We start from the raw sequence: 16,514 nt of genomic DNA on the forward strand, positions 1-16,514 counted from the left end.
CGCTTTACGGGAAATTACAATTTTTCGAAATAAAAATTGGAGTATACTTTAAACAGTCTGACCGAATTCAGCAACGTGTTGCGATCGAAATTTTTCTCAGTGACTGTAAGAATTATAATTGTTCGAAAATTTCAGGCATGTAGCTCCAATTGATTGGTGAAAGCAACAGTAATTATAAGAAGAGAAAGGAAACAGCTTTCCCTATAAAAGCGTTTAAAGGCCGACTACATAAATCTTCGGTTTACTCTGTCTTTCACTGGAAGTAGGCTGACTGTATGGCATACGTGTAATGCAGTCAGCCTACTTCCAGTGAAAGACAGAGTAAACCGAAGATTTATGTAGTCGGCCTTTAAACAGGCTAGAAATGATTTCAAGCAAAGCGGTTTCCCGTGGCTTCATTTACAGGAACAAAGTTTTATAATTAGTAGACGACTTTTCCAACACGGCTTCTGAGCTTTCACTATATAATAAAATAACCTCTTTTTATTTCTTATTAATAATAACTCCGTGTAATTTCGGTAAAGTTTCGCAATTACGGAATTCAAATCAATACGGTAAGGTAAAAGCCATTTATAGAGAACATAAAACATTCCAAAACTAGGAGGAGAGCAATTAAATGAATATTTTCTGCTAATGTTCTTCAAATAAAACCAATTCGGAATTGCTATGCCTGACTAGTTTTAATTTCAAAACAACTTAAAGATTTTACTGCACTAATATACAGGGTGTTTGATTTTGTTCGAACAAGTTATTATTTACAAAAACTACTTAATTAAGGTAGAAATTTTAAATTTTTATGGGACATTGATTGGTGAAATTTTATCGTTTTCTGCAAATATTTTCACACTTTTAGAAAAATTATGTTTTCACCACTAGGTGCTACTTCAATTTTTTCAAATGAGAGTTTGTAGAGCATCATCTGAAGCCTATGCGTACCTATGATTCGATGGAAAAAGACCTATTTGTCACTGAAAAAAGCGACTTAAATTTTATCGTTATTAACAATAAATTGCAGTAATTAAACTTCTTTTTACAGAGCCTGTATCAAGAAATCGACAAAGAAAAAATATTTTCTTAATGTGGAAAGCTTAAGGTAGTATTAATTTTTAAACGTGCCTTTAAAAGTGCCATACTTTGTAATATAAATTTATAGTGGTTAACTGATAACCGCTAGAAATAGATATTTATCTCTGTGTAGTATATTCATCATCACATTTGGGCTTTAAGTTCCTTGATCGGTAACGCTGGCTACCATGCTCATATGTAAAATGCCCGCTTTATAAACTTTGTATAAAGCGCCATCAGGACCTAACAAAACTAAACAATTTTTGATATTTAAGGAGAGACGTAATTTGTATAACTTGAAATGTGTTAAAATAAATTACCACCTGGTTTTTTCGCTTTTAAACCATTAAGAAAAATTCGATGGGTAAAACCGCTTTAAAAGAAATATTAACTAAGTGCCTTCACTGTGAATTATAATTTATATACTCAAAAGCCATTTAACCAAAAATGGCTACAAATGACGTAAACTAAATTTTTCTGTTAAAAACTTGTATGATTTTTTTTAATGTATTTTCTACTTTGTGTTGTCTGCTAAATACATCTACACTAGAAATAATCTCATATTAGGGCCTGATATAAGATTTATTCTTTTTCAGAAAAAATATTTTTGCCAAACCTTGAAAATTTCAATACAAAAATAGATTTTCTTTATAAAAAAGTAAAATTAAAACATCTCATATAATTGGTAATTTCATAAACAAATAAGTTTGATATTTAGAGTTGAGCAGCTAAACTTAATGAAATAAATGCTGCCATTATCATTTCCAGTAAGATAATTATATGTCAGAACAAATTTAAATTATTATGCTATTGAGGGATTGATTTTGGGTTTATGAAGATACACTTCCTTTAAGCAAAATTAAAACATCTCATATAATTGGTAATTTCATCAACCACTACAAAATACATACTAATTATTCAGAAGCTTTGCAAAATTCTTTACTTAAATATTAAATTTACCCAGAAATCTTTAAAATGGGCCATATTTTGCTTAACGAATACTAATTGACCCAGAACTTTTGAAATAATATTAATTTCAACAACAACAAAAATTTATATAAAGAAAAGCACACATACAAACGTAAAATAGCAGAACAAAATTTAATAAACAAATTTGGTAAACTTAACGTCGATAAAGAAATTGAACTTTCACCTATTTGGAATATTGAAAATCTTCCAGACCCTATCGTTTCTCCGACTTAATCTTGACTTCTCCTCCCTCTTTAGTTATTTTTAAGTTAAATTCACACAGGATTAGTCAGCCTAATGTATAAACTGAACGTTACGTTAAAAATCTTGCTAAGCTCTTCGATAATCAACGTAGTCAAATTGTCGTTATAATTAAGAGCTAAAAGTAACTTCGAAGATTTAAGTTTGAATCGTTTCAAATTGATTTGCGGCGGTGCATTATTACATTCCTTATACGGGAAACATTATCATAAAATGATGGTGTTCAGCAAACTGTTGTAGTTTGTCAGTCAGAAGACAAAAGTAAAGAACGTTGAGCAAGAGAAGTCTAAGTAAAATTCTAATTTAACAATAAATTATATCAGAGTGAAAGCCATGTTTTCTTTCGATATACACGATTTTATAGATAATTGTACTCGTGAACGTTTCTCCCGGTTTGAAAAACGTCATTTTTATTCCTCATTCTTAGGAGAAGATTGCTGGTTATTGGACATTACCTCATAGTGCGAAATTCTTAGTATGCGACTTGTGAAACTAACTGTACTTGGACCACTAATAGTTTTAATTTCGCAGATATTAAAAAGAGGTTTTCCATAGTTTTCATACTATTCTTTAAGAGGCAATGGTAGAATAATTTTTAGACATCGCTTAAGTGTAGATATTAATTTATAATAAATATTCGTTTTCATATAAGAGTTTATTTATTTAAAACCATATTACGTGTATTTATATATATAATGAAACATAGTTTCATGTCATAATAGTCAATTATCTGTATATATTACGGGTGTAACAAGCAATAAGTCTAGTCTTAAAATAACAGTTTAAAGTCTAATAACGTTGTCTTAGACTCCGGAAACAGTCGTCGCAACTGGTTCAGAGGTCTCCGTCGAAGCAGAAACATCGGACTGGGAGTCTTCAACGCCCACACTTCCCGCAACGCTAACTATGCTGCCAGATTCACTATCTTCGCTTGGAACTATAGAACTCCCGGTCGTCGATAAACCGCTTGAACCATTTTCTTCCGGGGGTGAGAGGTCAGTATCCGACTTAGCTCTCGTCATCAAAGACAAGTCATCAGGAAAGAATGTAGACTCCACAAATAGGAGAGACTTCATATCTTTCAAGACATTCCCTTGATTCACCTCGTTTTGATTAAACACTGGTCCTTTTAGCTGAACAAATTCTGAAGAAAAATATTCAGCGTTATTTTCAAGTTAAAATGTTTATACAAATATTTGAGGTAACTTTAAGGTTTTAACTTACTGGCAAGCGAAAGAGGTGACTTGCTGTCTTCTACCTCAGCAGCTTCTTCAAGAAATGAAGAGACCAATTTCATAATCTCGTGGTCGTAGTCACTCGAGCCTGGAAAGTTTCCCAACTTTTCCTGATAAGCTGGAACGAAGTTGAATGCAGCTTTATCGGTACACTGGACTTTCAAGTCGGACTCTTGGCAATTATTCAATATGACGATGGTCAAGTTGTTGACGTGTTTCGTATTTCCAACTTCGAAAATTTGAGTAGCTGAATGTTGCTGATTCGGCACCATCAGATGAGCGGTCTTGTTACCATCAATAGCAAAAGAAATCACATTGATATGAACTGCTTGTGAACTCTCTCCATTTAGTTGCTCAACATCCAACTACAAAATACGAAAGATTTAGCAATGCCCCATATTAAAAAAAAGGGAAATATAACTGCTGTGCACTGTTAAATAAGTCTTCGGCCGTTGGGATTTTGGCACTTATTTGCGATTATCTCAAAAACTATGAAAGATAGCAAGTTGAAACCAATTTTATTTTTTATGTTTTACTAATATCTTTCATATCTATGTCTTGATTCACGTGTATCATTTCCATATCCGCCGGAAACGCCAAATAACGTTTTTGACAACTTTTTAAATAATGAATTTACGCCCCTGAAACCTGTATTTGTGGATTTAAAAGGGTCGTTTCATATTTAGAAAGTGTCATTGTTATCCGGCTACGTCGAACGGCTGCTAAGATATGGACTATCGAACATTCGGGTCTCACCGGGAAATTCTAAAATGCCTAATTTATCAATATTATAAATCCGGCATATAACCACACCGTTCCAACAACTCGTTAAATCAATATATATTTATATATATTTATATATATTTTAGAATTTTCCGGATGAGACCCGAATGTTCGATAGGCCATATCTTAGCAGCCGTTCGACGTAGCCGGATAACAATGACCCTTTCTAAATATGAATCGACCCTTGTGAATCAAAAAATGCAGGTTTCAGGGGCGTAACATAATTAAAAAAGTTGTCAAAAACGATATTTGGCGTTTCCGGCGGATATGGAAATGCTACACGTGATTAAAGACATAGGTATGAAAGATATTATTAAAATATTAAAAATAAATTGGTTTCAACTTGCTATCTTTCAAAGTTTTTGAGATAATCGCAAATAAGTGCCAAAATCCCAACGGCCGAAGACTTATTTAACAGAGTGTACATGTACCTTGAGATCTTTATCTCCGACCACAATGTTGTTGAGATGTACCATCCCTTTTTGGTTTCCATTTGAGAAGAGAGATGGTGACGTACGGTGAGTGCGAGACGGAAACCAGTGCGAATGCTTGTAAGCAAACGGACAACGACTAAAAGTTGGCCACTGCGAAGTGGGTCTTCCAGAGTAACACGGCGACCGCACAGGTTTTATCATAGGGTACGTAGGGAATACCCAATTGTTGCTGAATTGATTTATCGAAGGAAGCGTCATGTTTAAAGGAACCACAGTAGGTAACTTCCAAGCCGGATACGTTAGCGACGATTTCACAGCAGGGTGCTTCTGGTGAGTCATTTGTGGAAATAAATCGTTCCAAATGTTATGATTGCTTTCGAAATCATACGTAGGTGGCTTTGGTGCAATCAGTGGAGAAGACGACACCAAGTTGGGCCAAGCTATGTTTGGCAATGGTTTCCATGGTGGTAGTGTAGGAATCTTTAACGGCGCCCAAGTTGGCAATGGTTTCCATGGTGGTAGTGTAGGAGTTGTTAACGGCGCCCAAGTCGGAAACGGTTTAAAAGGTGGCATGGTCGGGAACTTAAAAGGTGGCCACCAATTGCTCATCGGCAACGAAGGAGAAGCGAAGGAAGTATGGCAGACTTTCGAAGATGGCAATCGTTGGTACAAGTTTATTCCTGGTTTTCGGTTTCCAGAATTTTTCTACAAGACGGAAGAATTAAGGTTGAAGTCTTGAAGATTTAAGCCTCGACTAATTATCTACATTAGTTACCCTTACCTTCTTAAGTTCCTTCATATGGAGATTATGAAGGTCCTTTGCAGAGTGTCTTGCCAGCAATTCTTCATCTCGCTCAACCGTGATCAGTTCGTATTTGATCTTATCTCCGATTTCTGCCATATCTCTAGCTAAGGCATCGTTGAGCTCTGCACACATCATCATTTCACAATTAATTAAAGAACACCACGAATCAGATTTAATAATGAAACACTCACCTAGCAAGTAGACATCTTCCTCAATTGGTGCCGCCCAAACGCCGAAACTAAGAACTAACAAGCATAAAAGTCCAACCATGGTTGGAATGTTTATAATATCGGATACTGTTTGAAGGAAGTCGAGGAATGATAATCTTATATATGCGATATTAAAAACTTTTATATAATTTTTTAGGTAAAAGCAACCTTTAATACTCATTATTAAAAAAGATTAATAAATCAACTCTTTGCCAACTGGTTTATCGTTTTGAAAAGATGACTTACTGCACGTGAGGTAAAAATGTTTCTAGGATTTTATTTATAGAGGTCAAAACTTTGCCAAAACTCCTACGAAAAGCCAAAGAATAATGGAACCAGTCGTTAGGGCCGGCAGGATGGAAATTCCATCACGGGACTTTTTACAATCGAGGAACAAATCCTTCTTTTAAATTTCTTGAGAAATAGGCGCCCAAAAATGGGTTTTCTTTGTAAGTTCCCGTTCATTGAATTAAGAGCCATAGATTATTTTTCAAAAAAAACTTTCTTAGCAATTTGATTTCAAATTTATTTTAGTTTTGGAACATTGTAAAGTAAAACATCTTAATTTCTCAACAGTCTAGGGATACGTTCAACAACTCTCCTCGGAAACCAACCCGATGCTTTTATATTTTCAACCGATGACATTGTTCGTCATAATGATGTCGTAAGTTGTTGAACGCTCTTATTTTAGTCATCAATGTTTTTTAAAATGGTGTAGAATTTTTTTCTGGGCCAGAAAATCGTTTAATTGTAAACGAAATAATGTAGATTTTAGTGAGTCAAAATTGAAGTGAATCTTAAGCCTTTGCAAGGGCATAAAACTTGTATTATGTTAGTGGTATATGGAAAATCGTTCGTTTTTATTCTGGTTTATGGTTTTATATATTATTATTTTATAAAAAATGCTAAAAGTGTTAATGTAATCGTTTTTAAAATGAACCTTTCGCGCGATGTATAAGTTAGCAGAGGAGGAGGGAGGGTATGCAATGGGGGAAGAATGAAGTTCAAGTAGAAACAGTGTCACCTGGTGAGAGCAGGTTTATTGATTTTTTGCCACTGAATGGACGCGCTACCGCCATCTATCTACGTTTTAGTACAAAACACCAAAGAACCAATCAGGAAGTGGGTGTTTTGCTTTCTTTGTAGTAAATGCCCTCTATTTCGATAGAATATTTGACCATTTTTGACCTTAATAGTTTCAAAAGCCATTCATAATTAATCTAAATGAAATTTAAGATTTTTTAATTATCAAGACCTTTATACTTTTAATCAAAGCAATAAACCAGATGTCTTTAGTAAAGTTTACTTCAGTGTGAAGTATTACGTATTTTTCCACCTATCTTTAAAAAGCTCAATTCTTTACCAAATCCTGACTTATTTGGGTTTAAAAGTTTAAAATTCTTTAGTTCATATAAAACCACACGTATTTTTAACCTAAGAACTTTCCATGCTGCAAAATAGTTAGAACCCTTTAGGCGCGACATTATTAAAAATAATTTGTTTTGGAATCTACTGCGCACGACCAGACTCAAACACCACCAGTTTTTGACTCTGTCTCTAATGTTTTACAACAGGGTCATTCCAGGACAGATTTTCCCACTTGTTCACCCGACCATCGCCTAATTTCGTGAAAACTTGTATTTAGGTTTGTTGTGGCCGTAGAAGTCGAATCTGAAATTTTCATGAAGATTGGTTTAGCGGTTGCTGAGATACGGTGTAGTCACATTTTTGACCTTGAACCCTACTATTAACCATTTTTTATCTAAGCTTCTACTTAACCCAAAAATTAAATAGCTCATTTTTAATTTTCAAAATTTAATTTTTTTCCGCATTCAATATACGCGCTTTAGTCGCAGTCAAAAAACTGCGAGGGTAATATTTTTGTTTTCGAGAAAAAAATTATTTTGTATACCCCTCCTTAAAAAATATATATATAAATTTAAGATTAGAATACCACACACGACCTTATGGTTTTTGGCTTAGACTTAAAATTAAACTTAGAACACATTTCTAATTGGGACCATTTTTCTAATCCTAATGGTTATCGAGATAAAATTTGAATGACCTTGAAGACCCGATTCAAGGTCATTGAAATTTTCTTTGACTTTTAAGGGGGGTTATACAAAATAATTTTTTTTTCTCGAAAACAAAAAATATTACCCTCGCAGTTTTTGGACTGCAACTAAAGCGCGTATAGGGAATGCGGAAAAAAAATTTGAAAATTAAAAATGAGCTATTTTCAGGGTCAAAGGTCAACTATTTAAAACTTGATTTATTGTATTTTATTTTATATATAGCATGAACCTAAGTGCTTATTTACATTGAGCCCTATTTCGAATTTTTGGGTTAATGGTAGGGTTCAAGGCCATTTTCAAAAATGTGAATACACCGTATCTCAGCAACCGCTAAACCAATCTTCCTGAATCGACTTCTACGGCCAAAACAACCATATACACAAGTTTTCACGAAATTTGGCGATGGTTGGGTGAACAAGTGGAAAATCTGTCCTGGAATGACCCAACAGGTTTCTTGTACCGAAGGTACTCTGTCGCACTAAAATACGGGAGGACACTCTTTCTCTGTACGCCTTTTTTCTGAGTTTTGAAAAATATTCGTCGATAGACCGGGGTTACTTACCACTAGAAACGGCATTATTTAAAGGGGAACGGCCCAGCTTTTCCAAATATCGCCTTATTTGCATATCAAAAGATCAACAAGACGTTCAATATACTTGCACGTACCTTACTTTGTCTTGAAAAAATAGTTTTTGGCCTCAAAAGGTCGAAACTCAAAATAACGCCAAGTATTTGGGTTGGAATTTTTACCGCCATCTTAAGGTATATCGCCAGCGCCAGCAGCACCTTAGTGAGCGATTTGCGAACTATCCTAACTTTTAAAATCGCGCAATTTAGGCTTAGGTCTCGTATAACTGGAACGCGCCGCGCGTGCGAAACAAATTTTTCGCGCAGGGCCGTCTTTACAAACTGTGAGGCCCTGGCACTTTTTATTTTGGGGGCCCCCTATGGTGGCGTACGCAGTAGCGGCGCTAAGGTTTTTTCACAGGTGGGCTTATTATTTTGTGGCCCCTAAGAATTTTGTGGCTCTTAGCGGGAACCTTGGATTGACCATATTTCGCAAAAGTGGTGAAATCGAAAAAACCCAAAATTTTCCAGGAAGCGAGAAGAGCAAGGTCGTTTTATTGTTGCGGCTCTCGTCGCGTTTTTGGACCCCCTATCTGACCTGCATGAGAGGACACGTGCATGCCTGGATATTTCCGTAAATTCCCATAAGCCCCTTTCTTTTCAACTTTATCTCAATTTCCGCTACCTTCCTCCCGAATCTATATGTTTATGGTCTACTACCTTTTTGAGTAAACAAATTGATTTTGAAAGATTTATTCCAGAAAAACGTTTCTTCGCAATAAAACAAATTTCTAGAGATAAAGAAAATTCATAAATTAAAATATGTGGCCTCTTAATTATGAATATGTGGCCCTTTTAATATAAATATGTGGCCCCTCTCAGAAATGCAGGGGGCTAAAGCCCACTTCAGCCCACCCTTAGCGCCGCTACTGGGCGTACGAATTGGGGGCACCAAAGTGGCGACGAGATAGCAAGTATAGGCTGTAGCCGAGTACTCTTCAAGGTAGGGCAGGGCGAAGAGAAATTTATCATTTATTTTTGGTATCATGTACGGCCACAGTGAGGGAGTAATTGCCACCCCCCGCCCTTAAATGAGCTATGCCCCGTTGCCCTTCTTGGGTCTAAGTTTTTCCCGCCGTTATTTTCGATTAATTATCGGAGACTAGGCTAATACCCAAAAATGAACTGCGGCCCGTCCGCACCAACGTATTACTTGGGGAATACACTGCAGTAGAGTAATTACTTCAAATGTGTCTTACGGAAAGCTCGTTCATTTGAATCATTTATCAAACCGTTCTGTGTGACCGCCGAGCGAGCGAAGCGAGTGATGTTGCTATATCATATGGCACTCCCTTAGAATGTCTGCTGGCGCCCATATTTCGGTTTTTAGAAATCATTTGTCAAATTTGATTTCGAAAATGACCGGAAGTATTCGAACAATTACCGCCAGGTTTGACAATTTTAACTAAAGGGAACTTTTTATCATATACCAAATATCAACGTTTTAGCTTGAGTAAATTTCCATCGACTATGAAAGCGTGGTATTTAACAGATGGTAAATAACTTGATATAAAATGGGAAAAGTTGTTAAATAATGGTAAATAACACTACAGCAAAAAATGGGAAAAGATAGCGTTATGGGATAGCTTTAACTTCTTGGCCACATCAATCGTAGGATGATATTAAAACAATTCCTCAGTGACTTTCTCGCCTCCAACTTTCTAAACGTGCTACGAGCATTGCTGATATAATTTTCTTTCGCCTTTTCCATTGGCTTATGCTCTGGGTTAATAAACACCTAAAGGCATAAGTAACAAAATATTATATTTCCTATCACCCAATGCAACATTTGTACTGATATTCTGTTTCGCCAATGACAACCTAAATCATTATGTTGCTAAAAACTGACACCGGTCCTAGAATTACTTAGTCTTTGTAAGTTCCAGGTAACAACGCGCGGGAAATCGTTGCTGTTAGCCATTTTCAACTTTTGGTGAACGAACCCAGACCCTTTGAAAATTAAAACACTTACACAAGTATCAGAAGAAAATTAACTTCTGTACATATAAATAACGCTTGGTAAAATAATGATGTATTATTGAATCGGAAGTGAAATATCAGAATAATAAACACTCGCTTCATTCTTTAAAGGGAATATAACCTCTGGTATTTTGGTCGCCCTCCAACGGTTTCGCTCTTGGCCGCTTCCTCCTTTGGCTTTAGAGGCATCGGCGCTGCTTAGTGGTTTACTTGAGAGGTAATCCTTAAAATTGTGGGGTCTTCCATTCAGATCGCGTTGCAGGTTATATTCCCTTTAGAGTACTTCTTTTTGAATTTGAAACTTAAATGCGTTTACGATAGTTACTATCGCCATCAAACTAACCTGGCATTTACCGGCGAAGAGTTTAGCGAGGGAAGAGTATCCCCTTCCAAAACCTTCGATTACACAATCACTGTCACAGATTTTCCTTCGCGGAAATCGTTCAGTGTTATACTTATTCGTACTATGTGATTTATGCTATAAGTAATATCGCGAGCTAAGGAAATTTCACACAAAACAAAGACAAAGATACAGAAGCTAAAAGTTTTTTGTTAGGATACAGTATATTTTCTTTTTGCTATAATTATTTCATACACATTCCTTAAAGAGGGAAACACTTCAAGATAATGCTTCGTGAAACATTTTAGCGCCTTCTCTCAAACACTGCAAAAGTTTCAGGGCTTACGGGCGAAAATTTTATGGGAATGCCAAATAATTTTGTAAATTTGACAAAATCAAATAGTAAAAATGTTTAAATAAAATACACTGTTTTCTGAAATTCATTATTTGGTATTTCAGAAAATAAATAACAAAACTTCGATCCGCCGTTGGGAATAGTAAACCCGCAATTTAACGTCACAATTTAGTCGTATCAAATAGTGGCAATATCTTATATGGACCCACTTCGCACTCTAAACGTTGTAATTTGTCCATGCTCTAAACATAGTCACCCTAAAAATTTGGTTCTGTCGGGAAAACTGTTGGTGAGAGACAAATCGGGTCTTAGGGCAAGGCGAACGAGGCGACCGCCTAGGGTCCCGCGGTAAGCGCTGCTTTCAGGGGCCCTGAGACGATTCAATGATTCGAATTTGATTCCGGGTAAGCTTTTATGATTCGAACTCGATTCCAGAACTATTCGAAGATGATTCTTTGATTCCGAAAAAATTAATATTATCGGTCAGATTCCTGTGATTTGGAATATGGGAATCAGGTGTATAGCAATTTTATGAATTTGTACACCGAGCGACCAAACCCTATTTGTTTATCACATTTCCTCGCCAAATTTGTTATGTTGGGAAAGGGGCACCGCACGCCCTAACGCCGGCCCTGGTAAGATAAAACAAATTATCGAAGGTAGAAATCAGCTCCGACTAAATATGCCCGCCGATTGCAATAAAATGTCTCAGTGAAATAAAAAAAAGTGGGGCCAGGATAAACCTTTTCTTCGCTTAGCCATTATTGCAAATTTGAAATTTTAATGTTGAATGGTTTTGTTTTGAGACCGAGGGGGCCCTTTTCGAACTCGGGGCCCTGGGCCCTGGCCCAACAGGCCCAATGGGAAAGACGGCACTGCTTTCACGTCTTCAACAGCGCGCGCTTTTATGTTGTTTTTCTGTCTCACTGATTTCTCACCAGGTGTTTCAGCGGACGCGCGCTTTTCAATTTCCCGAAATATCTTTATTTTATTAAAAATTAACCACTCAATATTTTTTGATGCGGTTTTCGCCATAAATTTTAGTTTTTAACGGGCTATAGGGCTATTTAACTGGTTAAAGCTCGACCATTCCACTTAAAATAACTGAAGGAAAAACTGTACTTTTTAAAATCATAACAGACTAGCAAACTTTATATTTTTAAATGTGGATTTTAAAATAAATATTGATTACATACTCTTTAACCGAATGCCATTAGACCGAAAACATTTTTAAGGTCATTTATCTAGAACCTTTTTCTTTTTTCAGCACAATGGCGGGTATCGGATAACAATCATATCCTTTAAATTACGATGCGAGACGGTCCATCGTGATAGGCTAGATCGGTGGGCCCGCCGGAAAATTAAACAATAATTCCGATGACATTGTCCTTTACCAAGAATTTATTTATTTATATTTAGGAAGAATGATTATGTTGCTACAATCGCCGGGAACGTTGAACGCCTTTCCCCCGTCTCGCGCGGGGGGGGGGGGGAAAGAAAAAACGTCACCGGCGTCTGATTTCCATCGCGTTAGGTGACGTAAATTTTAAGCAGCCAATGAAATACGGGGACTATTCGTTTTATTTTAAGCGGAGGAGCGTACTGGGGGGACCAACGGGTGGATTGAGAGAAACGCTAAAAACGTCTCGACATAGACATTCTCCCTACGTATAAATAAATACATTCTTGCCTTTACATAAAGAATTAAAAATATAGATTTCGATACTAATAAACAAAAAAATACAGCAGTATTTTATTGAATTATTAACTTGGTACGGTTTAATGGGACTGCTCAGTCAAAATGGATTCGTTAACATAATAATCTATAGGCCACGATGATGGTATAAATGTTTACACTAGAGATAGATACCTTTGCGAAAATGCAATGAGCAGTCATAAATGGACGGCAACATGTTTTATCAAAATCTTGTGAAATACAGACTTACACCCAATGATTCAAATAAACGTTTTTCAATTTCTTCATAGATTAAATACCCTTTTCACGAAATTGTTTTGGTTAAAACAAAAGTATTTTTTCTTTACGTTATAAATACACTTTTGGTTAGTATTTTGGGAGTGTTAAATAATTTAAGGCCCAAGTTGGTATAGAAGCGAAATCGTATTTTGTTCGAAAATCTCCCTTGGATCAAATCACAACTACAATGAATTTCATACATTGCAATTGGAGGAAATCTGATATATTTGGGGTTTTAATTTTCGATAGAAGGGAAATTTGATTATCCCAATTTTAGATAGTGTTTAAAATATTTAACCATGAAGATATAAAAATGTTCATTTAAAGCATGAAGTGTGTGTCTCACTAGTTGATACTATTTTTAAATAACTTTATCCCATCTAGTTTTGGCATTTGGAAGTAGAACGAGTCCCACTTCGATCTCACCCACTAGGTAAGTGATTTTCATTTATTTTTTAGGCATTGTTGTGAACTAAGGATTGCAAGTTGAAATGCTAAAATACTGTCTCCGTTACTGGCTTGTGATTAAAACCATCAAGATAAATTGATTAAAACGTGAAATTTTATTTAGACTATACATTTACTTAATGGAAAAACTAATTTTTTGCCATGGTTAATTACGAAAAACCAATAAATTACGAAACACTCATGACTTTTCGTAAGATTCGAAACTTTTTGTCTTAAATATTGCACGATGATTTTAGTATTTACATTACAACTAGGATAGTTTGAGTAAATAAAATAGTAATTTACCTATGAATTTTCGTAATTTATTTGGTTTTTCTCATTCTTTTAATGTAACTATAAGAAACGTGTATTTTTATTTAGACAACTATTTCCTCTAATGTAATTATTCTAAAAACATACTTCATTTTATTTTATCCTACCTTAGTTCCTGCTGATATTTCGAAAATGAACCCTTCATTTCTTGACATTCTTGAGCGTTATATGTGTTTCATACTCATTGAAATAAACGATACCCGTTACTACCTTTTCAAAGGGCCTTTTAATTCTATCGTTACAGATAATTTCAGGTGTATTGCGTTAATTTATTAGTTGGTTTGGTTATTTTAGTGGTTTTGGTGTTTGTGATCGCATTATAATTAAATAAATAAAAGCAACGTTATTGAAGCTACGCGTGTTGTGTAAAGTCTCGCACTGTTGGTTCTTTGATGTTTTAAGAAGCACTCAACCAATAATTTGAAACTACATACCACCTAGGAGCAACAAACACAGCACCACACACAGGGGAACGCGACCCGTCAAAATTCGTGCATTTTCTTTTCTACATTTTTGAATTATTGACTGCTGCCGTCGGAAGGGGAAAATTCGGAAATTGTCTTCCCCCCTCCAGTAAAACATTCAGCGTAAAGGATCGTCCAATGAAATTTGTACACAACACTGCGTTAGCGTGTTTAATGGCTAGCTGCGTTCTCCTTGTGTTTGCTGCTCCTAGATACCACTGAGCCCAAATAAACGGCATAGTAGGCAAAATCGATTTTCATATCGATTAAGATAAGGCGCCCTTCTAAAATTCGTTTAGTGTAAAGTTTTTGTAAAGTATATGTTTCGTTGAACTTATTTTAGCTTGATTTCCAGGTTTCTCTTTTCAGAATATTAAAATGCTTTCCGTTTCAATAATGTAATTTCATACTAGGCCTAGTTGATTTTTAGAGCTGAGTGTGGCTTGATGTGGTGAATTTACTTTTACATCTAAACAGCTAACACGAGTGTTTCCGTTTTTATGGTGAGAGTCTAAAATGCAATCTAACCTACAATGCATGTTAAGTTTTTTGTTAACAATGGAAATTTAGATCTGGTTCAGTTTTTATAATAAAAAAATCCACCTTCCTGGCGAAGACAAATTATGTAGGATATTCGTAAGTTTGTTTGTGTCGAAATTGCGCCGTATATGCTCCGTGGAACGTCATACATATTTGCCTATTGCAAATACATCTGTACCACCATATGAAGCTTTAGATGTAGATTTTACTTAAAACATGGTTGTTGACAAATTAATTTCAAGGATAGCATTTATAGGGAAGGTTCCCCAAGCGATATTAAGATTTGGTTTTAAGTTCAAAATATATTTATAGAATCATGGTGGAAATAATTTAAAATAAAATATTTTAAGGAAATGATTTTCAAATGCTTACTGATAAATATTTAGATATCGGCGTAACAGATAAATTAACTGGCAAAATTTATATTAATCATAAAAATTGCGGTTAACCGTTTTTCCATGGATACTATCCAGGTAAGCCAAATATGTTTTGGATTTGTTTCTTCCAAAACCTCACGCTTACACATTCGTTCAATCTATAAACCTTTTAGAGATAACCGATTACTCTCTCACTCTTTTTACTCAACTAAAATACTTTTAATCAAACTAGAGAGCTTTATCCTTAAAAATATTTTTGAACCACTGTAAATTTGTAACCCTTCCATTGTTCTAAAATTAGCTTTTAGAAACCTGATTCTGCTCTCAAGTGTGTAAATCTTATCTTTAGCATTTGGATAGAAATGGTATTAAATCAATCGGCCATACCAATGATAAGGTTAAGAATCGATTATTTATAAAATATTTTCGAAGTTACCAAAGTTTTATAAATTGCAAGATTTTATACGTTCCGTTTATTGAGGGGAAATGTGCTATTTTGCAACACAAGCTATATATGGTGGAAGTTTGCCGGTGGGGTGGCGGAGTGGTTAGCTCTTTCACCTTGCAGCAAGAGGAGCCGGGTTCGATCCCGACTTGTGGCACTGGGTAAAAACTCGGAACTACTCCTTCTGCGTTAAGTTTGCAAGTTCCTTCACCACTGGTTTAAGGGGTTTCCCCTTCCCATAAAACTTGTCGAGGATAACGGTAATAGTTAGTGTAGGGAGCTGTTGGCTCGGGTGGCATATAGGGCTTGTCACCAACCTCCTTAGCGGTGTAACAAGGCCACCTGTTTCAAGTCATTATAAATCGCTAGATGACTTGTGCCTTGGGTATTAGCCTAGCTGATTATATGGAGTTATTCGCGTATTATTTATCAATTATGTTTATGAGTATCATAAAATTTCATGAATATGCGAGAAAAATATCTTATTTTTATATCGTGAAATGAGTCTTAACATTTAAATGATAGTAATAAACGATACATTTATACGCGCAATTTATAGCCTTACCATTTATGTTATTACAGGGAAATAATCTTTTTACTCTATTTAATGAAAATATTTTGTAAATATTCTAGCCGGATAATAAAATGTTAAAACCGTAGTGATAAGTCTATTATGCGAGTTATTGTTCCATTATGTAATAAAGTTTTCATTTCTGACCCACTGACGAAACTCGTTGTAAGGTCGTTCTTATCATTAGGACTATTTGCTTTGGTATTAACTTCAAATGGATCATT

General features: G+C 35.4%; 2 protein-coding genes across 2 annotated transcripts; both read right to left on the reverse strand.

Annotated features, from left to right (window-relative positions):
* Positions 1-2,992: 2,992 nt before the first annotated feature.
* On the reverse strand, positions 2,993-3,917 carry LOC149963198 (uncharacterized). Its single transcript, XM_090180420.1, has 2 exons — positions 3,520-3,917; positions 2,993-3,439 (listed from the first exon to the last, which is right to left on the reverse strand). Exons 1-2 carry the CDS (start codon positions 3,800-3,802, stop codon positions 3,099-3,101), a joined length of 624 nt encoding a protein of 207 aa, XP_090036546.1. The 5' UTR covers positions 3,803-3,917; the 3' UTR covers positions 2,993-3,098.
* Positions 3,918-4,720: 803 nt separating this feature from the next.
* On the reverse strand, positions 4,721-5,881 carry LOC149963199 (uncharacterized). Its single transcript, XM_090165046.1, has 4 exons — positions 5,744-5,881; positions 5,529-5,674; positions 5,314-5,452; positions 4,721-5,262 (listed from the first exon to the last, which is right to left on the reverse strand). Exons 1-4 carry the CDS (start codon positions 5,820-5,822, stop codon positions 4,721-4,723), a joined length of 906 nt encoding a protein of 301 aa, XP_090021172.1. The 5' UTR covers positions 5,823-5,881.
* Between the last annotated feature and the right edge of the window lie 10,633 nt (positions 5,882-16,514).

The sequence above is a fragment of the Leiobunum rupestre genome, chromosome 1 (genome assembly GCF_980474605.1).
Source record: "Leiobunum rupestre chromosome 1, qqLeiRupe1.1.hap1, whole genome shotgun sequence".
NCBI classification, from domain to species: domain Eukaryota; kingdom Metazoa; phylum Arthropoda; class Arachnida; order Opiliones; family Sclerosomatidae; genus Leiobunum; species Leiobunum rupestre.

Excerpts from the sequence above, each read along its gene's own strand:
- LOC149963198 (XM_090180420.1), bottom strand. The coding sequence starts at position 3,802 with ATGGTGCCGAATCAGCAACATTCAGCTACTCAAATTTTCGAAGTTGGA. Across the intron at positions 3,440-3,519 it reads GTCACCTCTTTCGCTTGCCA|AATTTGTTCAGCTAAAAGGA; the intron begins GTAAGTTAAAAC and ends ATTTTTCTTCAG.
- LOC149963199 (XM_090165046.1), bottom strand. The coding sequence starts at position 5,822 with ATGGTTGGACTTTTATGCTTGTTAGTTCTTAGTTTCGGCGTTTGGGCG. Across the intron at positions 5,675-5,743 it reads GGAAGATGTCTACTTGCTAG|AGCTCAACGATGCCTTAGCT; the intron begins GTGAGTGTTTCA and ends TGATGTGTGCAG. Across the intron at positions 5,263-5,313 it reads TAAGTTCCCGACCATGCCAC|CATGGAAACCATTGCCAACT; the intron begins CTTTTAAACCGT and ends CTACACTACCAC.